The 24,943-nt window shown below is 37.5% G+C and overlaps 1 protein-coding gene across 5 annotated transcripts in view; it reads right to left on the minus strand.

Annotated features, from left to right (window-relative positions):
* The window catches only part of PRP4K (pre-mRNA processing factor kinase PRP4K), a 33,662-nt gene extending 13,705 nt beyond the window's left edge, over positions 1-19,957 (minus strand). For 3 of the 5 annotated variants that reach the window (XR_011236041.1, XM_069492938.1, XM_069492939.1), the window contains exons 1-6: positions 19,790-19,932; positions 10,639-11,835; positions 7,191-7,364; positions 3,964-4,119; positions 2,523-2,604; positions 1,040-1,250 (exon numbers count right to left, since the gene is read on the minus strand). Coding sequence is in view for 2 of the 5 variants with exons in the window: in XM_069492938.1 (XP_069349039.1) it covers positions 1,040-1,250; positions 2,523-2,604; positions 3,964-4,119; positions 7,191-7,364; positions 10,639-11,835; positions 19,790-19,830 (1,861 nt within the window). In the remaining 3 variants the exon portion in view is untranslated. Of the gene's footprint in view, positions 1-1,039; positions 1,251-2,522; positions 2,605-3,963; positions 4,120-7,190; positions 7,365-10,638; positions 11,836-19,789 lie in introns of all 5 variants that reach the window. The other 2 variants (XR_011236043.1, XR_011236042.1) reach the window with 1 other exon arrangement.
* Between the last annotated feature and the right edge of the window lie 4,986 nt (positions 19,958-24,943).

Consider the following 24,943-nt stretch of genomic DNA (forward strand, 5'->3'; position numbering starts at 1 on the left):
ATATTACAAGATGAACCTTGCTGGACCAGAAGCCAGCAAACTACACACAGATGTTTGTAGCTGCCATTTGTTTCTGTATGGTCTGTTTTCACATTTAAGTGTCCAGGGGGGAAAAAATCAAATACTTTGTGGCAAGCGAAAATTATATGAAACTCAGAACTCAGTGTCCATAAAGGTTTTTGGGAACACAGCCATACTCATTCATCAATGTGCTGTCTGGGGATGGTTTTGAACTAAAACAGTAGAGTTCAGTATATAGAACAGAGTGGGAAAAAAGTTTAATTACTAAAGGCTAAAATATTTACTACCTGACCCCTTACATAAAAATCTGCTGCCCCTGTCGTAAAAAGAAAGCTATATTCAGTATTAAAGGGACTGGGTCAAAAGGACATTAGAAACCAATTTAAAAGGGCTTCCTCCCTAACCTGGTTGGAGCAAACAATCTGAGCTTCAAAAATAAAAATAACAGCAATGGATTAAAACACATCAAGTACACAATGATACCAAATAATAAAAACCTAATAAAAACAATCAAAATCTCATTAGTCATCTCTGGATGCTGCTAAGGCACCGACTCTATTCTAGTCTAAAATACTGTCAAATAAAGGAAAATAATCATGCATTTATCCTGACTTTCCTATAGACACTATATTTTGGGGTAACCCAAAGAGTGGAAACTTCTTTCACATAATGTTTTTAAAAGTCCTTGTCTGACAGAGATACAAACTGAAGTATTTACAGGTGAAATAAAATCATGGCTGGGATTTGCTTTAAAATACTCTACAAACAGAACAAAAGGTAATGAGTATGTGGGAGTTCAGTATATATTAAGGATACATGAATAAGAACACATTTTAGAGAACATTCCTAAGGAGACATTTAACAATGTATTACTGTAATATTTAGCAGGAGCAACATTCCTAATCCCTTTCATTTTTCCCCAATCCCAAATCTCACCCCAAATAAGTTCTCTAATTAAAGTTATAAAGCTAAAAATTCAGAGAAAAACATGGTCTTGACAAAAACATATCTCACTCACCATTATTCTGCTCAACTGTCATTAGATTATGCTTGGCTTTTACAGAGGCCTCAAATGTATCAACATTTTCCCGTTCATACTCTTTAACATCAGCAGCTACCCGCTCCAGAATGTCATCTGGAGAAGGTGATCGTGTTCTAGTACTGCTCTGAGGACTGCTTGGTTCAGACGGCACAGACATATTGCTATCTTCAGCAAGATATTTATATTTCTGCAATAAGAATACAAAAAAATAATATTTTCATAAATCTGATGCTCTCTGAATAAATTTGTTAAGAGTTGCTGCATTAAAAAGTTAAAAGAAAGTGTCAAATAATGTACAAGAACAAAAAAAGGTATTTACACCTTGGTTGAACCAGATCCACAATCCCCTATGTAATTCCAAAATTCACAAAAATCTCTAAGTTTTTCTGTATTTGGTGCACGTTCATCAGGTAGCAAAACAACCTGACCAGATGAGACGCTATGTATTGTCTTATTTCCCCCCATGTGATTATTAGTGTGCCCCACTGCAGAAAGACTGAAGGGTTTGATTATGGGGCCTCCTCCAGAAGACCCCACTGATGGCGCTAAGTGAATAGATGCACCATATTACCTTTCTAAAATTCAAAAATTTCTGAGTTCTGAAGCACATCTGGCCCCAAGGGTTGGAGATAAGGGATTGTGGACCTGGGCAAGAACAAAAGAAGATTCAACCATGTCTTCAGGGATATCAGTTTAATAACAACAATTTCACCAGTGCCCCAGAAAAGTAAGCTTCCTTTGGAATTCCAGTTTTGCCTTACTTCCTTTCTGGTGATTCAAATTCTTTCCTGCATTCCAACATGACATACTTGATTTACGGTTTTCTAGGTATGCTTAGCTGAGCTGCCACAGCCGTTCCTTTCTTTTGTCTTCTGTCCAAGGAAGAACTGATAATCTTCCAAGGCAGCAAAACTTGTTAAATGACTATATCAAGATCTACATATAACACCCTCTCCCCACCCAATTTTCTTCATCATCTAGCTGTAAAGCCGTCTTAAAATTATTTTTCAAATGTTTCATTTAAACAGTCATACTCACATTAGAAAACTTGCCACTACTTTATTAGATGCTAAAATGTTTATTTTTTCACATAGTAACAGGTCTAATTTTTTGTTAAATGAAATCCTCCAATTTATTCTATACTCATTTATGTTCATTAACTTTAAAAAAAGAAAGCAAACTTCATATTTTCATTATCTTACAAAAGCAGTTTATATCAGACTTATATGTTTAACAAATAAAGGCAACTGTTTTAATAACTAAAAAAATTATTTCAAATCTCACAAATTATATATACTTTCTTTTAATAAAGACCTGTTGAACTATTACTAATATCACTTCTTTGTTAAAAGTAAGAAAAGTAAAAAAAGTAAAAAAGTAAAAAGTAAAAAAAAAAATCTTTATTTTACTTAGAATAGTGATTAAGAGGATTGATAAAAATTTCACTAAAGTCACATACCTGAACAATCGCTTGCCTTTGGATTCTTCTCTGTTCTATTAGGGCTTCTTCATCTTCTTCCTCTACATCAAAGTCTTCAAGGCTTTAAAAAAAAAAAAAAACAAACATCTTTACAGATTCTAAAACCAGTAACTCTTATGCATTTTCATGTCAAAGACTGGGAAATGTAAGTATCATTAAATTCAAGCAAAAGTCTCAAGCCTTATTACTCTCATTTCTAAACTGTTTCAGTTGCCTGGTTTGGAATCCAGGCAAGTAATTTAATCTTCCTTTGTCTCAGTTTTCTCCTCACCTATTTCATGGTACCAAAATTAGGAACAAAAGAAAGATCTCTAAGTTTAAAAAAAACATTTTGGTTCTTCCATGACCTTAATAAAGTTATTTTACCTGTTTGGCCTCAGTTTTCTCATCTATAAAATGAGGGCTAGTACAGGTAAGTAAATTGCTACCTTTTCTGGATCACAGAAATCTCTGAAAACTCATGAAAGCTACTATCTCCTTCCCTATCAAAAATGCACATGCAAATGTTTGAAGGAGAATGTGGCTCTCTACCCCAAAACATTGCCTCTGACCCTTCCCACTCATCCCTCAAAGACCTCCACAATCTTTAGGATCCCTCCCAGTGCAACCTTTTCTATGATCCTATCTGCTGAACGTTCACTTAAGAAGCCTAAGCAAACTGCACTACGACTCTACCAGATCTATACAGAACACCCTTCCCCTATTCAACTATTTTTAATCTCCTACGTTTATTCAGGGTTTCTCAACCTTAGCACTACTGATTTTTTGACATGGATAGTTTTGGGGGAGTTTACCCTATACATTGTAGGATGCATTATCCCTGGCCTCTAGCTAAGAGATAACTAAAAATGTATCCACATATTGTCAAAATATCCGGAAGGAGGTAAATAACACCCTGTTGAGAAACACTGCCCTAAATGAGTCTTATTTATTTTTGAGATATTCTACCTAGACACAGACAACTAAGTCAGCATCCTAAAAATTTCCCCACTGTTTTATTACATATTGAAATGTTTCTCCATTTTCATATTGTAATAGGGACAGCTGCCACCAGAACTTCAATTTTAAAGTATGTATCATCTGACACAAAATGAAAAATCTAAACTTTGTATAGAAATTTCCCTCTCAAATCTGTTGGCAGGACTAACATATCTGGGTTCCTAATAAAAACAAAGGGAAGACTCACAAGAAAAGGATGACCCAAGAGTCACTCTAGATGAAGCCAAAACCCCTAAATTCAGAAAACCACTACCTCTGCCACATAACCTACACAATATACACAAAAGATTAACTTTTAAATTCAGGACGAAATTAATGGATTCACTTATGATATTCCAGTAAAAATTATTTAATGACTTTCAAGTCAAATAGGGCTTGTCTAAACAGCAAGAATGAAGTTGCAGAAAAGTTCTATTCTTACTTATCATCAGATGAAGATTCTTGCTCAACTTTCATTCCTTCAGAAAGACTTCCTTTGAATTTATCTTCCTTTACTTTGCTTCTGCTCCTTCGTCTACGACCACCCCGTGATCGAGACCTCCTTCTCAAGCGAGATCTGCTCCTCCGACCTCTGTCCCTATTTAAAGAAAAAGACAGACATTTTTAAAAGACAGTCAATTAAAGTGGGGGAAAGCATGTATGTGAGGGGGTATGGGATATATGGGAACTCCTTCTGCTCAATTCTGCTGTGAATCTAAAACTCTTAAAGGTCATTTAAAAATTTTAAGTAAAATAATGTCTGAAAGATTGAGATAATCAGCTTTGCTAAAGATAACTAAAACATAGCTACAGTTCTTACTAAATTTTAAACTAAAACGCTTCCCATGAACATGCACTTAAATGTAAGCTCTACGGGGCTCAATATCTACTGTTCTTTGTATTCTTATAGCACCAAGGTACACAGAAAGAAACCGGAGTCCAAGAAGAGACTGACTACAAAGGGACATGAGGGAACTGTGGGGTGATAGAAATGTTCTCTAGCAAGACTGCAGTGACTACGTGACTTATGTGTCTATCAAAATTCATACAATGTTACATCAAAAAGGGTGAGTTTTACTTTATGTAAGTGATATATAGTTTTTAATGAACTCAACTTAATGAAACCTTACCAAAATGACAGTATAAAAACACTTAAAAAGAAAATCCTGAGGCAAAGAGAATTTTAAGAGCTATGACAGCATAGATATCAATGAAATCTTGAAATGTGCACATTGGATGGAAGAGTAGTAACAAATGAAATTGAGCTGAATACCAGTCCAATAGGAACAGACAAGGTAAATCAGAAATAAGTCAGTGTATGTTACAACATCCCCAGAAACCTCAGGAATTGAAGACACCTCACCCTCTGAAAGACGGAGTGTGAGATAAAAGTTGAAAACAGAATTGCTTGATAACCTTTAGAAACAGCCAGACTCTGTATGTTCCCCTCCCCAACTCAGTGGAAAATGCCAACCACTCCCTTCACATCCTAGCAGAACACTTACAATTTACTTTCCAGAAGTGTTGGTTGTTATAAAAACTTGTACCAGATGCTGGGAGACACTGTACCAAAAATAGAGGGATTAAGCGGACGTTTACGTTATGAAGGACCAGAACTCTACTGGCAGCCAGTTAGTTCTATATGCTCCCTCAACCGGAAAGGAGAGGATTCTCAGAAATTTACTAGTCCAAGAGAAAAGATCTATAGTCACTGATATCAAAAAATCTCTACCTGATTACCCTGAAGTGATGGCCACTAGTTGACAAGTTCTACACTGTCACAATTGAAGAAAGCTTCCATTCAGCTTTCTCAGTGCCTAACTATTAAATCAGAATAGGCAGAAGTGAAGGATCCAGCTGTTTGAAGAAAGTCTTCAAATGAAAAGGTGGATAAGCAGCAAAAGGCATCTGGGAAGAAAAAAGTACAGGGAAGAAAACTATCAAGAACAAAAATCACACAAAATAAACTCAGTATCATCTGAGAAAGAAAGAATGCTATTTTCAGAAAACATGAGTGTTATTAAACAAATAAATTAAAATAATCAATGGAATGGTGAGAAGGCAGACTGAGAAAAATCACCTACACTGAAAGTACAACAAAATGAGAAACATGAAAGATAAGTGAGGAAAAGTAAGTGAAATATAGAAGGTCCAACTTGGTGGGAGGATGGGGGAGGAAGCAAAAAAAAAAGAAAAAGAGAGAGAAAAAAATTCCCAAAATAGAAGGCCATAATCTTACTGCTGTAAAGGGCCTATCTAGTGGCCAGCAAAATAAATAGAAGAAAAAGAGCCATACACCAAGGCACATTATAGTAAAATTTCAGAACACAGGACATTTATTATAAAGAGGAAGGCAGGGGAAAAAGCAAGACCTTTAAAAATGCCCAGGAAACAGAATAGGACCTCCTTAATAGCAATACTGGAAACTAGAAATCAGTGAAACAACAATTTCAAAATTCTCAAGGAAAAATGATTTCAGCCTAGGATTCTATTCCTTTCCACATCAGCAATGAGAATAAAAGGCATTTTTTAGAGATATAAGGTCCCCCAAAATGTTCTTTCCATGTGATTTCCTCAGAAAGCTACTGGAGATGCATTACCAAAACAAGGGAATAAAAAATCATGAAGACATTGGACACAGGAAATGGATTCACAATGTAAAAGAGAAACAAGGAAATACCAAGATGGTGAAAGGAAAGCAAACCCACAAGGGTAACTATACAAGCAGCCTCTAGAAATCAGTTTGGAGCCAGCAGACAGGAGCCTCAGGAGGAAGATCCTCTCTTCCTCCCCTATTTGCTCAGCAATGACAAGATGTATATGTGATCATAATAACAACTATACTGACTTTGGAAAAATAAGAAATGTGATGAAATTAGGCAAAACAGAAACATGGGTGAGGGGTGGTATTAAAAAAAAGCCCTCATTGTCCAAAGTACTCTTAGACTACCAATTTTTATTTCTAGGAATGTAGTATACAAATTCTCAGAGACATGTAAAGATGGCTACAATATAAGCCTTTGGTATCTTTTAAAACTATATTCATGTATTACTTCAATTAAAAATGTTAAAAAACTGGCAAATAAATGTCCACTTATGTTTTAGGTTAAAATATCTAATGTATATGTGATTTTAAGAAACGATTCCCTGCTCTAAAAGCCTTTTTGATTAACCAACTAACTACTGAAGTATATGTGCTTCAGATAAAATGGTTTCTCTGGTGAATTAAATAGGTTTTTGCTCAAGAGTCGTCAGGAAGTATCAATATATGGAATATAAGAACATTATAAAATTACAGGATACTGGGCTCCATATCTACTATCCCTACAATCTATCTTGCTAGTTTAAAAAAAAAACCAAAAACCCAAGCCTAGCTCATTTAGTACTTAACACTCATAAAAGAGAGAGAAAAAAGTCCTACTTTTAAAAGATTAATTTAATTGCATTTTTAATGAGCAAGGATTTGTTTAAATTTGAAGGGAAAACTGTATAAAATAAAAATCTTTGGGTGTGGAATAGCACATGCTGGTAAAACAAAGTATGGAACTACAGCTACAATTTTTCAGAGAAAAATGTCTAAGAGAAAACCCACCAATGGAGCTCATTAGAGCTTCAAAAACATTCAGAGTTTAATGAATTAAAAGGATATTATCTGTAATCTATCTTTACCTTCTTCGAGGAGACCTGCTTCTTCTTCTTGGAGACCTGCTACGTCTGAGTGGGGAACGAGATCTCCTTCTAATGGGAGATCTACTTCTTCTTCGGGTTGGAGACCACCTATTGATGGGGCTGGCATCTTTTGATCTTTCATGTCTACTGAGGATATCATCTCGAGGTCGTGTTCTTAAGGAGATCAAATGCAAGTTAACAGAAAAATAAATCAAACTAAATGAATTATACGTGTGAAGAACATCTACCTATACGAAAAGGCACACTAGCCTAAAGAAAGTAAACACTGATTAATGTGTTTTGCAACAAAAAAATTCAGATGACCACAATGACATTTTAGTGTCATGGTAAACACACAATAAAAAGTCTTATTTCCTCTGATCTCATAATTCGAAGAATTATTGAAGGTTATTCATACTGTTAAAGATAGTATTTCTAATTTCAAATTCACAACTCAAATAAAACTTACCCAAGTACTAATACTACATTTACCTCAATACTAGGACTTTTTTTCTTTCACATTTTGACATTTCTGCAATTAAGAATCTCCTTTTTAACGTCAATTAAGTATAATAGCATCTTACAATCAACATTAACCTCAGAACTAAGGAAATATCTGTCTCTCCTCCTCAAAATCAACTTTTCAACACCTGTTTCACAAGTATATTCCAATAAGATTTACTCATGTGTCTAATAGGCCTACCTACAACTTATTTTTTTAAAATAGGTTTTGCATATTTCTTAGTTATTCCAGATTTTAATAGAACTATTCTGACTGAAGTCAGATTGTAAATAGGTTTGTCTCCACAATTAAATAACATTGCAATATTTTCCCCATTTAACAAAACATAAAAATACCACCTGTCTTACATGTTTGAACATGCTGTTCAGAACCTAAAAGAACCTTTCTCTAATCCAGCCAAAATGAGTAAAGGTAGACTTAGACTCAGACTTACAGTTGTTATTTCTCGGCAAGGCCATTTGAGGAAATTCTTTTATTTATACATAATCTGCGCATACAAACACACTGTCTCAAAAGTAAAAATATAAATGGATGAGATAAAGTAAAACAGTATAGAAGGAATGGAGTATTTGTTATATGCTCAAATGCAATGAAAATAAAAATGTTCAACCTTACTAGTGACCTGAGAAATTTAGATTGAAATAGTTTTTTCCTTTAAATTAAAGAATAACAAAATGATACTACAAAGTGTCTTGGTAATAAGGATTTGGGGAAAAGGACAGTCCCACACAGTCATGGAAGTATAAACTGGTCTAACTTTTCTGGATGGAAATTTGGCAGTAACTTTCCAAAATGTAAATGTACATACCCTGAAACTTTACAAATTCACTTTTATGAATCTATTCCATAAAGAAACCTTATAATAACCAATGAACATCTTTGCAAACAATAGTGTAAAACTGGAAGCAATCTAAATTTTCACGTTTCAACAAAAAATGATTAATTATGACATATCTACACTGAAATACCATGTTGCTACTATGAAGAATGAGAAAAAAAATCTGTACGTACTGTCACAGAAGTGTTTCATGGCAAAAGCAAGCCATTCATTAAAATGAATAGTATAACTCTATTTGTGTTTTAAAAAAAAAAACCTTATAGTCATATAATTGTATGCACACAGAAAAACGGCCAGAAAGACATAAATTTCTTAAGACTAGTGGAGGGACAGAGTGAGCAAATTTACAGATTTCTGCATTATCTGGATTTCTCTTTCATTGGTATGTACCACTTCTGTAATTAAAAAAAATATTTTTGTTTCAGATGCTCAGCTTTAGTCCTTAATAAACTCCTCAGAATTTGCTCTTCAACCAAAACAAACTCAAAGACTACCAGGATAATTAAGAAACACTTTAGGGAACAGAATCAGTAAAACTAAAAACTATCTTAATATAGAAAGCTAAAGGAAAAAGGGGGTTATTTCACTACATTGCCACTTAGAAGTAAACAAGAGTCTCTTAAAACAGAGCACTTTGCAAAGTTTATACCCATATATAGAAAACATTAATATAAATACAGTAAATGGTTAAGAATTCATGACATCTTTCCATAGTATAAGGCAACATTCTTTTTTTAAAGAGACAAGATCTTACTCTGTTGCCCACACTGGAGTAGAGTAGCCTAAAAAAAATCATAGCTCACTGTACCCTTGAACTCCTGGGCTCAAGGGATTCTCCCGCCTCTCTCTCCTGAGTAGCTAGCACTATAGGCACAGGCCACCTCACCCAACTAATCTTTCAACTTCTAAAGTAGTTTAGACTGGTCTAAACAACTCCCCCGAATAATTTAGTTCTATGATTCTAGGTAAATTATATAAGTTCTCTATTTCCACATTTATAAATTAGGTATGAAAGCCCCCACCTCATGAGTTAAGATAATCACATGAGGATTTATGAGAAAAGAACTCTGACACATTGAATGCATTGTTCAAATGTGAATTATCATTATAATTGGTTCAAAATAAAATCATTTCTTGCACTATTCTTCCTAAACTTACGAGACACTTTTCTCAACAATGAGATATGTATTTGTGATACAGTTTGGGATGTTTGGCTCCTCCAAATCTCATGTTGAAATGTGATCCCCAGTGTTGGAGGCAGGTCTGAGTAGGTGTTTGGGTCTTGGGGACAGATTCCTTATGAATGGGTTGGTGCCCTCCCAAGATAATGAGTGAGCGCTCACTTTATTAGAGCCAGTTGTTTAAAGAAGGTTGTTTAAAGAACCGTAGCACCACCTCCTCCCTCTCTTCCTCCTTCACACCATGTGACATGCCTGCTCCCCCTTTGCCTTCTGCCTCTACTGGAAGCCCCCTGAAACCCTTGGCAGAAATAGATGCTGACATAAAGCTTGTACAGTCTGCAAAAACACGAGCCAAATAAACCTCTTTTGTTCATAAATTACTCAGCTTCAGGTATTTCCAATGAACTGACACAATTAGTAAGAAAAAAGTGTCCAAGTTTAAGTATATTCAGGGGGCCAAAAAAGTTGGTATTAGTTTCATTTTATATTGTTAAAATTCAAAATCATGCAAATGCAAGAGAATAAACAGATCATAATCTTTAAACTGATTACTCCTCCCCCTTTTCAAAGTTAGGAGTTTCAGCCCATACTGTTCAATGAAGTAATTAATTCTCTCTGCACCCCCCCCCCCATGAAGATTTATCAACCAAATTACTTGGAATTAAAGGAGTTAGTAAATTAGATACTACATTAAATCATGAACAGGGGCGGGGAGGAGAAGTGACTCTCATCAAGCATAGTATTTGTAAAATACCCGCAATCGAAATACTCACTGACAAAGCGTAAATAGTTAAATGGACTGGATTATGCTTAAAATTATTAAACTCAAGTCCACAAGTTCTAGTTTTCCCATTAAAATCTGGTGCATTTGTAACAAAAAAAATTAACATTTTGTAAACAAGTTACCTTGGAGAAGAAAGTCGTCTCCTCTCTGGTTCTCTTCGTTTTCTTTCTAAGGATCGGCTCTTAGCCCTCCTACCAGGTGACACAGTTCGAGAGGGTGATTTGCTCTGCTTAGATCTTCTATCATTTACAAGTGGAGATCTACTTCTTCTCGATTTATCACGCTGTTTTGGAGACAAACTCCTTCTTTTAGGACTACGACCAGGTCTTCTACTGGGTGATCTATTTTCTTTCCCAGATGAAGCATCTTTAGAGGGAGATTTAATTGGTTTCTTTTCTTTATCAGTTTCAGACCGTTTTGATTTTCTCTCTTTGGACCGTGACCTTCTGTCTTTGGATTTACCTCTTAAGTCAACTGGGGATCTGGATTTTTTACCTCGATCCCGACTTCGTTCATTTATAATTGGGGATTTTTTCCTATCTTTTGACTTGCTTTTATCTTCAATTTTAACCTTATCATCAGTAGGAGATCTGGCCTTCCCAATTTTCTCTTGAGATCGCCTTCTAAGGGTAGGGGATTTTGATTTTCTTGCTTGATCTTGAGACTTACTTCTTTTGGATGGACTTTTAGACTTTTTCCTCTCCTTTGACTTGCTCCTAGTTGTTTTTTCTTTAACGGCTTCAATACCTCCCTTACTTTTCTTTTTATCAGACCTATGTCTAGTCCGTTCTTTGGATCTGCTTTTACTTCGTTTTTTTGCAGTATTTTTATTGTCCACAAGTTCAAGTTTCCCCTTGGTACTTGAAGATCTAGTACTAGACCTATTTCCATTTCTTGTCTTTTCATGAATCTCCCCCTCTTCTTCAGAGCCAGACTCATAACCTTGTAAAATGAGCCCCATCCCAGACTGGACCTTTCCTTCCATTAACTCATTATCAAGTTCAGCTTTAATCAAGGCTCGCTGTTTTTCTAAGTCTTCTAGCAAAGCTAAATCATCAAGTTTAGTTCTTTTTGCTGGAGACATACCTTCTTTATCAGAAGCATCAATAACTTCTTTTCTTTTGCGTTTCTTATGTTTATGCTTATGTTTATGTTTTTTATCCTTGTCCTCTTCTGAAGAATGTTTATGTTTCTTATGTTTACTTCTGTGTTTATGCTTCTTTTTTTTATGACGACTGTGCTTGTTTTGAGATTGGTCTTCTGACACCTCTCCATTTTCTTCATTTATACTCTTCTCAGAATTATCAGCATCTTCCACCCTATGTATGTACCAAACACATTTTAAAATCACATCATTTAATCAAGTATTCAAAGAGTCATAAAATAATTGTAATGATAAAATACATCTCAATGTAATATATAAAGTTAATCACTAAAATTTTTTTCAGAAGAGCTTCATTTATTTCAAGGAAAGTGTACGGCAAGAACTAAGTTAGATGGTGACATAACTTTAACGTGTTAATAGCTGAATTCACATATCAAAAGCATTATAGGAAATACATAACGGGGAGAGGTTAAAAAAATTATAGTACAGTAAAACCTTGTTAATGCTGATTTAGTTAAAATAGTCACTTAGTAACTTGATTTGTAAGCCAGCATTTCTCACACATACTTTAAAACAACCGAAAAACTCACTTTCTTTCTTTCTTTTCTTTTTTTTAAGAGACAGAATCTCGCTCTGTCACCCAGGCTGGAGTGGAGTGGCCTAATCATAGCTCACTGCAACCTCGAACTCCTGGGCTCAAGCAATCCTCCCACCCCAACCTCCTTGGGAGCTGGGACCACAGCCGTGCACTACCACGGATGACTAATTCTCTAAAAAAAATTTTCTAAAAAAAATAGAGACAGGGTCTTGCTATGTTGCCCAGGCTGGTCGTAAACTCCTGAGCCTCAAGTGATCCTCCCACTTCCGCCTCCCAAAGTGCTGGAATTACAGGCATAAGTCACCATACCCAGTCCCATTTTCTTTTTTCATAAAACATATCAATACTGACATATACTGGGAGACTAATCTCCTTTACTTGAAATCCAGCAAACTTGACATCTCTAAAATAAACCTTGCAGGTCATCTGTTTTGAGCAGATTTCACCTTACATCTTAAAAAAAAAAAAATCTCTAGAGCCAATACTGAGCTATATCCCAAATAAGCACTCAACCAATGTGCACAGTAAATGATGTTGATGATGGTGACCATATAAACACATCCCCAAAGGTTAAAACTTCAAAGAGAACCAGCCAGGAGTTAGGACCCTTGGCCTGTAGATGGCATTAAGCAATCATGTAACATTAGGTTGACTCACATGGAAGGGCCTTTTGCAGGTCAATAGTCTAATATCAGCAATTTCATATGGTTCAAACCAGTAACTGTTCAGCAAGTTATTTAATCTGACTTTCAAATGAGAAATTACTTTCCCCAAATATGTTAAAACTAATAGGTGCTATGCAAAATATAATTAAGTAAACAGGGGGTTCTATGCCTAAGTGGAGTTATGCTGAGTAAGAGTCTATGATTCTAAACTACTTCATCAGCCCCTTGATGTTCAGTAATCCCAGGTTAAATAGCAGTTCAGAAACACTATTTAATTTTTCCCTTTAAAGTCACTCCATAACAAAACCATCACATTCTAGAACATGAGTCCAAAGGTGACTTTAAATTACCCAAATTCAGACCTTCATACTATTTTTGGAGAAAGATATAAATTATTTCGTCAGGTCTTCAAACTATATATGCCTATATTTTTATTAAGTATAGCATCTGTTCCATATACTATAAATAACCCCTTGCAAACTAAGAAATCATAAATCTATTTGTCAATCTCTTACAATTTTCTAAAAATCACCAATCACATGTAGGCATTAAGCCAGGTGGCAGGAAAACAGATGTTGAAGACCAATATCGGCCTTCCTCAAAAAAACTACAGTCCAGTAGAAAAGAAAGTCACGTGACATTACCACAAAACATTGGAGAAGTGCAATGATAAAGACATGAATAAGGGCATTATGGGTACACTGAAGGATCACCTAAACTCACTTTGAGAATGGTCAGGGCAGATGTTCTGTAGATCACAGAAAAAAACCTATTTGTTAAGCAGGGACTTTGGGGGAAGAGAAGAAATGTTAATTGAGAAAGAACATGGTTTAAAAAATAAAGCTTGGATAACAGAGTCCTAGAGAATGAGTAAGGAATTAACCAGAAGAGGAAAGGTGCATTTCAGGTAGAGAAAGCAGGTGACAAAAGACATAGTTTTATATAGCAAACTACAAGCAGATCAGTGTTGCCAGGGGATTAAACTTGTGAAAGACACTGGTCTAACAGAGGTTAAGATTCCAAGTGGACCAATTCCAGAAGATGATAAGATACAGTATGGGATTCTGGGAGTGAATGGTTGAGATAGAATTAGACGATCATTGGAACTGCAAGATTAGGTTGCTGGTTAGGCTGTCTAAAATGACACTGGTATTTCTGAGGACTATGGCAGTAGATGGGGTATACAGTCTGGACCACCAAGTTTATTGAAGATGTCAGTCTTCAACAAACTTGGTGGGGGTGGGAGGAAAAATGGTATGACTGAGAAGTTATTGGCCTACAACGAGGGGGAATGGAGAACACAAAGCCACCACATAACAATGTATTCAAAGAACTTTAATTCTGGGAAGTCAGATTGCCAGTCTCCATTTCTGGTACCATGAAGTACAGGGAAAGAAAAACTACTGAAGAGAGATGCAGAGGAAGCTGTGTGCTCTGGTGAAAGTCAGGCTTTAGTTTGGGCCAGCTTCTCTCTAATGGAGTACAAGAAGATACAGGATAAATATAGTAGTGTTCTCTGGATCATTAATTTTTCTCAAAGACTTGGAAAAAGAAAGTACAGAACCTTGCTATTAAAAAGCACCAACATTGCTCTATTATGGAGGGGGGGGAATTACATAGATTTAAGTAAAAGATCCAAAGACATTTCAACTTTATTTCTAATACAGGCCACACCCTCATACAGGTAACTAACCCCCTTCCCCAGTAATCTCCCACTCCATAAGCCAGAAAGTGAGGTGTGTCTTTTTTTCCTGAACCTTGACTTATACGGTGGAAAAGTTTGAGAAAAATTAGGATAATTCAACTTATGAAGCTAGGTATGAAGAACATTTCTAAAAATTGAGAATGATATAAGTTTTATATATAAAATTCTAGTCATTAAGCTAAAACTCAAACTACCTAACTGTCCTCAAAACAAAGAATAGTTGAAGGTTAAGCACTCTCCAGAGCCACACTGCCTGGGTTCAAATCCTGATTCCATTACTTAACTAGTTGTGTGACTTTGGGAAGTTTAAGATGCCCAATTCTCAGGCATATCATCTACAAAATGGATAAAATAACGGTACCTACCTGAAAAGGTGCTGTGAAGCTTCTGTGGGTGAATAGACATTAAATGCTTACGACAGTGCCTAGCACAGACCAAGCGCACCCCCCCCCCATAAGTTGTTATTATTGTATGTATGCTGGATAAATATGTTTATTCACAACAATCCCGTGGAACTGACAGGGCTAATAAGAATGTTATTTTGAGGAATATTGTCAAGAGCACCTGGAGTCAAACTACCTGGTTTAAATGCTGCCTTCAACACAACAAAGCTATTGTAACCTTAGAGAAGTTGCACCCCTCTGGCCTTAGTTTCCCCAACTGTAAAAACTGGGGAAATAATAGTACCAACAAATCATAGGTTTACCACCATAATTAGATGAGCTCATACTATAAAAGGCTCCCACAGTAAGTGCTCAAGAAATGTAGTCTCTCCATATAACAGATGAGACTTTGAGGTTCAAGGAGGTTTAAGGGTTTAAGCCAGTGAGAAGGCTGGTATTACATTCCAAGTTAGTCAAAACCTCTTCCATTTGACTGAAGATGCTTTTAAAATGTTATACTATGTAACTATTCTTCATGAAACTTGATTATTACTTCCTGCCTTACTCAGAGCAAAAGCTAAAATCCTTTACAAGGCCCTATACTTACCTGTCCAACCTCCTCAACACTCTGAACCTACTACTCTGCCCCTCCACACTCACCCTGCTCCAGCTATGCCACCTTCCCCCACCACATATTTTAAAATCTACCCATCTGCATACTGAACACACCACCTTCCTTGGACAGGTATACTCACATCTCAGGGTCTTGGTACACTTGCTGTTTCTCCGGCTGGGAATGCTTTCCCCAGATACATGCACTGCTGGCTCCTTTGGCCTACCTTAGGTCTTTGCTCAAATGTTACTTTCTCAGTCAAGTTTTCCTGGTCAATCCATTTTAATTGCAAACCCCCCACCCCACCACACATATATTCTCCTTCTGTGCTTAAAATTTTTCTCCATAGCAATTGCCACCACCTAATATAATTCTTCTTGTTTGTCTCTCCCTATTATACTGGGAGCACTAAGACAGGAGAATTTTTATCTGTTTAGTTCATTGCTCTATCTCTAGGGCACAGATTATTTAACCTATTGTAGGGACTAAGTATTTTATGAGTCAATGAAATGATGTATGCAAAATAACATATAAAAGCTGCATTCATTAGACTAAGACTCGTTTATACTACCTATTATAGACTTAGTGCTTGAAAGTTAAGATTTTGCTTTTGCTTAGTTGTATCTCAGCTCAGTTATATCTCTAGTGCTTGAAAGTACACACATAGTAGGCACATACCTATGTGCTGAAGTCACAATATTCAAAATTATTTAAATTTAATTAACTCCCCTTCCAAAGAAAAATCTGCTTTTTGAATCCTTATCTTTTCTAATGTTTTCTAACAATTTAAAAAAGTCTTAGGAGTTCTATTCAAAATTCTTAAGAGTTTACCTACACAGGAAGCAACTTCCTTCAAAAAATAAAAATTAAAAAAATCTAGCTCCTAGAGCTTCTGGAAATCAGAAATACATCATGATGCCCAGTATTACTGTATAAGAGTCATTACCATGAGTGACCCATTTCTATCATAATTTAATGAATATTATCTCAAGAAATAATGAGTAGGTTCTTAATAATAATGCTACAAGCATCTTAGGGCCAACTAGGTTAACCTTAATAAACCTAGAGTTTATTAAGAGTTCTCTTTCAGTGGGGCTAGGCATATAGTAGACCTTCACTGGCCTCAGTTGATCTCTCAAAGCAAATTTCATAGAAAATAACAACTGAAGTCTAACTAGCTAAATCAGGAAAACTTGAAACAGTGAGTCAACAGTATAAATTGTTACATACAATGAGCTTGTGCTAACACAGCTAAATTAGGTTCATTATCAACAACTTTCTTTTAAAGCTTTAGGAAAAGGTTTCTTGTCTTCTTAGATTGTTTATACTGACAATAAATATAGGCTATATAAATTCCATCTATATAAATGTACACTGTAACATTTACATTTACAATTTAACATTACACATTTAGCAAGTGGATACGTATACCAACTTGGTCTACTACACAGCTGTCATAAAAAATATTTACAGAGAATCTATTGAATACTGGGTAACATCCTTCAGATCATATTATTTGGAAGCAAAGAGGAATTAGAAGTGCAGACAATATGGATGCTTAACAGTATCTGTTCATTAGTGTTGTTTTACCCTTCAAACAATCTAGGTCTTGGGGCATTTGGAACAATGAAAATAATCATGAACAACTTTAAAATAATATAGTGTACAATCACCAACTACTAGTGTTATTTTAACCTCCTTCGCATACTTTTCCAAAGAGTAGTCTTGATGAATTTATCTGGGAAACATTCAACTTATGCTTTGGAGACATAGAGAACTGAGTAATTCAAAATTTGTGTAAGAATGAGATACTTTTCAAGTTAGACAATTCTTAAAAAAATGTTTTTTAGCGGTGAGCTAAGTGAAACCCACTGCTTCTTTACCATACTTTTTTTTTTTTTTTTTTTTAGAGAGACAAGGTTTTACTGTGTTTCTCAGGCTGGATTCTAACTCCTGGGCTCAAGCTACAGGCGCATGTCACCACACCTGGCTTTAAAATACTTTCAATACACAATTAATGTAGATGTAAAAATTACAGCAGGTTCAAAAGACTAACTCATCTTAACACAAACCTCTCCTCTTTTCCAAATCTTTTCCAAATCAGGTTTGGGAAATTAAGTTTTAACAAATTAGAGATGTCACATCAAAAAATGGTTCTTTCTGAGACAGTGTAAAGAAATAAAAATGATTTCAAACTTTAAAGGCAATTTAAAAAAAAGATGCAATGTATAGTGGGAGGCCAGACAGCACAATATAGTTAGAGCAGGGCTTTAGAATCAGACTGCCCAAGTTTGAATGTGTCTGCCACTTAGTGTAACCTTGGGCAAGTTACTTAATTTCTCTGTGCTTCAGTTTCATCATCTGTAAATAATGTAAAATAACAGAATCTACCTCTAGAGGACTGTTGTAAGAATTAAAGCCTTCTGGAAGCTTAAAAACTTTTTATATTTATTCTAAATTTTCTATTTTGAATAGATTCCATATAACTGTAAACTACTCATCATCCTCTAAAGAACTATTCTGTACACTATATTTTGGCACTCATTATGAGCAGCATGCACAGTACTTGCTTTCACGTCAAACTTACTTTGTTAAATATTTTCAAATCAGTGAACGTGGGACACATACAAATGAAATATTCCATTTACACTAAATGTTCTGTGGGGAGGGGAGAGGAAGTTAAACGGTATCTCAGTGTCATTTATACTATAGGGGCCTAATATACATATATTATTAAATCTAGCATTATTTGAATACAGTATGTGAATAAAATACAGCTGACCCACTCCTCAATGTGAACCATCCCTAAAAATCAAACAAATGGACATAATACTACAGAACTTTTCAGATTAGTAGAATATTTAGCTGTATAGCATGAGATTTGTAGCGTGTTGGTGTACACACTGTAACTGCCACATAGTGAACTTGGGGAGAAACAATAAGAGGCTAAAACTAGCTTCAAACTTTAGAATCCATTTGTTCTCTGCTAAATCAAACTGTGAAAATAATAAAGCAGCTTTGAAAAGCCCTTAATGAAAAACTTGGTATAATTCTCTGCCTAGCTGAGCCAAGCAGATGAATGAGGAGCCCAGAATTGGATGCACAACGAAGTGCCAGGTTGTCTAGTGGCAAAGATTGTTCCTGTTTTTCAGTCACAAGTTGCTGGGAGACTATACCTCTTTCCTAAGATGGCTAGAAACAAATTAGATAGTGCAGATGCAAAATATGGTGACTACAGGAACACTGTTTTAAAATCCATTCTCTTTTTTAGGTTCTTGTTTGAGTTTTCCTAGCATAAACATGAAAAAACAAAATACTGCTTTCAGTTAAGCAACAGTTAACCCTTACAGCATATGCAAGTATGTTTCCACTTGCCTGCATGGATTCCTACATTAGCTTAATTACAGACACACAGTGGTTTGGCAGTAGCTAGCAATTCCCGCTACTTCTTCCACTAGTCCTCCTAAAGAAGGGCTATAAACGCAGGCAAAAACTGCCAGGCCTCAAAACCAAGGACTCTATCTTACTTTGCCTCAAGTTTGCAAGTTGGTAAATAAGCTGCCAACAGGCAGGGGCGAAAAAAAAAAAACAAAAACAAAAAAACGGGTGATTGCTGGAGTGAAGAGTACCAGATGGAAAATGTAGTATCCCACTGGCCACAGACTGGCTCTGGGATGGTCCTAGAGTGTGACCCTAGCACCCGTTCACCTCTCTGCTTTCAGGTCCTAAAGCTGACACTAGTAGCCGGACGACCGGGGATACTGCGTGACCAAGACTAGACTTCAGGCTTGCCCCACCTGGCACCAATGACCCTCATGTCCCCAACACCGATACCGCTAAGTGCTGCGGCCAGGGAGCTCCGCTGGTCTCCGAAGGAGGGAAGGCGCGATTTCATTGCCGCGGCAGCCGCCACGCGCACTGGACCTGTAGAGGCCGCTCGCGCCTACGCCTCCCGGGGCAACGACGCGCGGCAGGCCGCGGCCGCCTTCCCCCCAACAGCCGAGGCCTCTGGGAGAGCGAAGCTCCAAGGCCGCCCGCCCGCTCCCCGCGCCTCCCGCTCCACAACGTATCGGGCAGGGAAAGGCAAAGTTTGGCTCCTGCCCTTAGGCCTGAACTTTCCCGCCCGCCCGTGCAGGTCTCCGCCGTTTCCAATTCGACAGTGCCCCGGGCTCCAGCCAGCAGCCCACTCACAGAGACTACTTACTCTGGCTGTTCCCGCAGCGACTGAGTCTCCGTGGCGGCCATCTTGAACTTCCTGACTCCTCAGCGGCGGTGGCGGAGGCTCCCGGGACGGCGGAAGCTAGTGGAAGTGAAGGAAAAAGGAAAAGAGCTGTCGCGCATGTGCTAACCGCGAAGGCAAAAGCGGAGTTCTGAGTCCGAGCGAAGAATCCGGATACAAAACCCTACATCCGGGGACGGGGCGCAGAGCGTCGTAACGCAACTTCCGGTACCATCGGGGCGGTGCCTGCTAAGGGTTACGGGCTGGTGACTTGTCTGGCTTAGAACGCGCTAGTTAATGCTAGAATCAGTGCATTTGTCCTGGAAACCTGCTGGAGAGGGGAGCAAAGGGAGTGGGCTGTCGGTATCGTGTGGGCACTTCCGAGAACTAGGTCGTTATGGCGACCAGATGTTGGGTAACATTCTCTTAAACTAGGGCAAACGACATGATTTTACTCCTGGACAGTGTTAGAGACACAGTAAATGCTTAACCACCTCACTAGATAGTTCAACTTAAGTGGCATTAAGGCATTAAGTGTAGAAGGCCATTTAAGGATATTGGAAAGTTAGGGCTGTACCTCGAACGTAAATGTCTTTTAATATGAAACTACTGTGCATTTATTTGAAACCTTTGAACATCTTTTCAACTTTTCCCTAGTCCAGGGATAACATGATTCAGGAATCGTTAGGTTCATTGTTTCTGTAAATTGAATTTTTAAGTAATATTTTTTTTGGCCAAGTTGCTTCATGAAATTTTGTTTTTCTATAATGACTCTACAGTAATGGGATTAAATGAAATATTGTAAGGGAAATATTTACTGGCTCTTGGAGGGCTCTCAGTACCAAGGAGTTTCTTACATTCCGCTCAAAAAAATATATGTCTATATATACACACACACACACGCACACACATCTTTCTCTGCATTCTGAAACCTAAAAGCAGGGTGAAACTGAGTTTGGGTTTGTCCTAAAAATACAGGCTCGGAATCTGTGGTCTCCTTATATAGCTCTTGATTTCCAGAAAAGAGTTTCAAATATTCTTACAAAATAGTCCCAGGTTGGCTGAATTCTAAACGTATTAAAATATTAAGCTTTTCTCCTTACAGACTCTATTAATAACATGGAATACTAAATTAATTCTTAGATAATAATTACTTTTTGTGGATAAACCCCAACCAACCCCCATCGTAGCATTTCTTTGTATGTTCCTTAAAGGTACTGTTTCTTCATGAAGGGTTTCTCCCCTTAACAATCAGATTCAGGTATAATAACTCAGAATACTTTCACAGGAAAAGTTTTCAGAAACATGTCAAGAATGATTTTTATTTTCAGCCATATATTTATGCACTAATAGTGTATAATTTTGGATTTGAGTTCTAACTGTTCCTACCTCAAGGTTCTCATCCCTAATGTATCTTTTCAAACATTACAAATTCAGCCTTGTGTTTACAGTTAATTATTATATCCTCTGTTCCCCTCTCCCATACATGAAGGCAAGGATATGTGTCACTGTGCCAAGAATAGCTCAAATATATTTTTAAAAATAAAAAGTTAGTAAACTAAATAAATAACTTTAAAACTAACAGTGTATGTAGTATATAAACCTATAAGAGATCTCATCTGGGCAATACAATAGAGTAATATATTTGAAGGCAAAAGAAGACTGGGTCAGGCACTATTACCACATTTTACACTAACACTGAACAAACTGACACTAAGTGATAAGGTAGCTTGCTTATGACAACTGGGTTCCCAAGTCCCAAGGAGATTTTGAACCAAAATCTGACTCAAAAGTCTGTTCTTGTCAGGCTGCTTCTCACAGAAATATAATCTTGTTTAACATCTGCTTATTGAAGACCCACCCTCACAACTTTATGGCATTCAAATGTTTGTTGAGTAAAGGTAATGGAAAGAACACTAGGTTGGAATCCAAAAATGCCTTACTTTCCTCGTTTCAGAGGCCTATTATAAGTAAATGCCTTATTTTCCCCGTGTTTCTTCCTTGTTGCTGATTGATTAGTCGGGAGTTCATAGACTGGTCTCAACCTCTTGAACCACAGTATTATCTCCCAGTTCCTCACCTGCTCTACGTTATTTTGCCGTAGACCTGGGCTCTATGTAGAGATTAACCATCCTGAGCGTGGGAAAGGATAGGTGGAGCAGAATAATAGGCGCTAAGTTTGTTGAGGTTTGAAGACAGATTGTGTGACTCAAGTTTAGAGTTGGGCAAACCATTCCAGTTTTTTAAAAAGAGTATGGTAAAAAGTTTCAAAAAACAGTGCTGGCAAAAACTTCCTTTATAAAATTCTCACCAAGTTCACTTGAGGACTGTGAAATAAGATTTGTCAAGGATACATCCAAAACTATGTTGCAGTTGTAGTTTTTGAAAGAGTGGTGCTTTCTAAAGGCGGAGTTAAAACTAAAGCATCCACTTACCAGTTTATTCATTCAGCAAACGTTTATGCAGCAACAAATTTATGCCTAACATTTCAATCTTACTCCTCTTTCTCCTAGGACTCGGGAACCTTTGCAACTGAAAGCCGTCTGGGGCAGCCCCGTTTAAGGGAATGACGGGGAGACAGCTCAGGAGTGGAAGCCGCCCCCCCGGAAGTCCTCCAGGGGGCGCGGCCTCGGCGAGCGCACGCTTCCCGGTGGCGGGGCTTGGGTGGTGCATGCGTACTTGCGTCCGGGCCGGGGGCGGGGCGCGGGCGCGGGCGCATCTGTGGCGCGGTGGAGTCCGCGGTACGCTCTCTCCATGCCACGGTCTGTCCACGCCCTGGAGGCGCCAACTCGGGCTGAAGGCTGCCTGCTTCTTCCCGCGGGTGCTGCTGCGCCCCACCGCCCAGCCAGGGTGTATCCTCCCCGGGGTCCTGAACCCTAAGCCCGCCCTCCTCAGCCCCTGCCGGCGGCGGCGCTGTTGCTGCCATTCAGGCGAGGCGGCTTTGCCGGGCGCTGGGCAGGCCCGAGGAGGGGGTAGGTGCGGGAACCCGGGCTGCGGGTTTCCGGCCGGGGGCCCCGCGTCTCGGCGTCCGCTTCCCTGGCGCATTAGTTGGACCTGGTGGCGAGCGCGTTCGGAAACGCCGAGGTCGGCCCTGCTTGCCGACGGGGACAGTGGAAACCACTGCCCTTGGCGTCCGCCGCGGCCAAACAACACCAAAAGTTTACTGACCCGGAAACAAGGTTCGGGGGATAAGCCTGCATTTTTGAACGCTTCCATTTTCTCTTTCGGTCTTTGCTTGCTTTCTTTTAAGTATTATTACTTCCAGACAAGATACACATCCCCAAAACAAGTTAGAAAATATTTTTGAATTGTGTTCCTCTTGTGCTGAGGGATTAAATTTAGACCTTCTAAACTACACTGCCATCATCAGTGCCAGTAAGCCTTTAATAGGCTCATTATAATCTAGGCTACAAACGAGAGTATCATACACTCCTTTGAAGAAAATTACTGGTCCATGTAGAGTCGCCAGATGTCAATTAAAAGAACGTAGATCTCCTTTGTGAAGTTCTATCCAGTTTAAACCTTGACTTGGAATTTGGTGTTCCGGAACACATTGGCCTGAGCAATGTGTTCCCAGGCAAACACAAACGTTTTTCTTTATTTTATGAAACTGATTTAGTGTTTAGTTTCAAAGAAATATGTGTTTATGAAAATCAAGAAAGCAAAAGAAAACGAAAACCACCTAGAGTTCCATTACCCACACTAAATTACCAACTTCAACATAACGGCTTATTTTAGCCTTTTCCACATGAAATAGTAAATTTTCTTATATTCATGTATAGAATGTGATAGTTCAATTTTTGATGTAATATGTCTCAATTTTTACATAATTCTAGTTTCAATAAACATTTGCATCACTATCCCGTTTTCTTGTTATTGGGTTTTTAGAGCATTTCACTTTTGCGCTATTGTATAAAACTAGTGTATGATGAGGCAATAGCTAGTATTCAGAACATGAGTATTCAAGTCAGATAGACCTGGACTTGACTACTTACTGTACCATTTCAAGCAACTTATTTAACTTTGTTGAGCCTTACTTTACACGTCAGAAACAAGGGAATAATAGTTCTCATCGCATGGAGCTATTATGAGAATTAAGGGAAATAATGAGTGAAAAGTGCCTGGCATAAATGCTAGTTATTACTATAGGCAAGTTTTTGTTTGTTTCTTTATTTTGTTAGGATTTTTTTGTAACACATATGATATATTTCCAGATTTTGAATGTGGTTAACTATTACCACACTGGGTGTAAGGGGTTTGATAAACAGTTTGATAAAAGATTTTAATACATAAGTAATGCCTGAATTAGAAATTTTTTTTCAATAATAAAAAATTTGTCTATAATCCTACTGCCCATAAGTAATTATTATTCACATTTTTGGGCTATCGTTTCTTACTTTTTTATGCATATAAATGTGATTTTTTAAAAAAATAGGATTATTTTCTAAATTCTGTTTAATAACTTGCTGAGGACAGTAAAGAGGCCAGTGTAAGGAGAGTGGAGTGATTAAGAGAGTAGGAAATAAAGCAGGAAAGGGAGATTGTAGGATTTGGGTTTCATTAAAAATTTACTAAATGAAGTCAGTTGAGGTTAAGGAGTGATGTGATTTAATTTGTTTTGGAAGGTTCACGTGGCTGTTGTATGGAGATAGACTGTAGGAGGCCAGTGTATAAAAGTTGGAGCCCAATTAAGAGACTATTTCAGTAATCCCTGTGAGAGATGGTGGTGGCTCAGATCAAGGTGTAAATTGGAAAAGTGGATTCTGGATATATTTTGAGGGGAGAGGTTATGGGATTCACTGATTGATTTTACGTGGGGCACCAGAGAAAGCTACTTAAAGGTTTTTGGCTTGAGCAATTGGACAGATGCAGTTGCAACTGAAGGAAAAGAGACTTTAGGAGGAGATTTTAGACGGAGAAAAACTGAAGAGTTTTCGTGTTACGTGTTGCAGAATCTACTACATGTCTCATTGGAAGTGGGGTCTTAAAGACTTCAACTACTGCCGAGGTGTCAATTTGTCTCTTCCGTAAGTTTTTTTCTACATGCATTCTTTAATCTTAGGTGCATATATGTTTATATATGTTTGTCTTCTAGTAACTTTTTATTGTAAAGTCTATTTTATCTGATATTTAAGCAAG

This window comes from Eulemur rufifrons, chromosome 18 (assembly GCF_041146395.1).
Source record: "Eulemur rufifrons isolate Redbay chromosome 18, OSU_ERuf_1, whole genome shotgun sequence".
Taxonomy (NCBI): domain Eukaryota; kingdom Metazoa; phylum Chordata; class Mammalia; order Primates; family Lemuridae; genus Eulemur; species Eulemur rufifrons.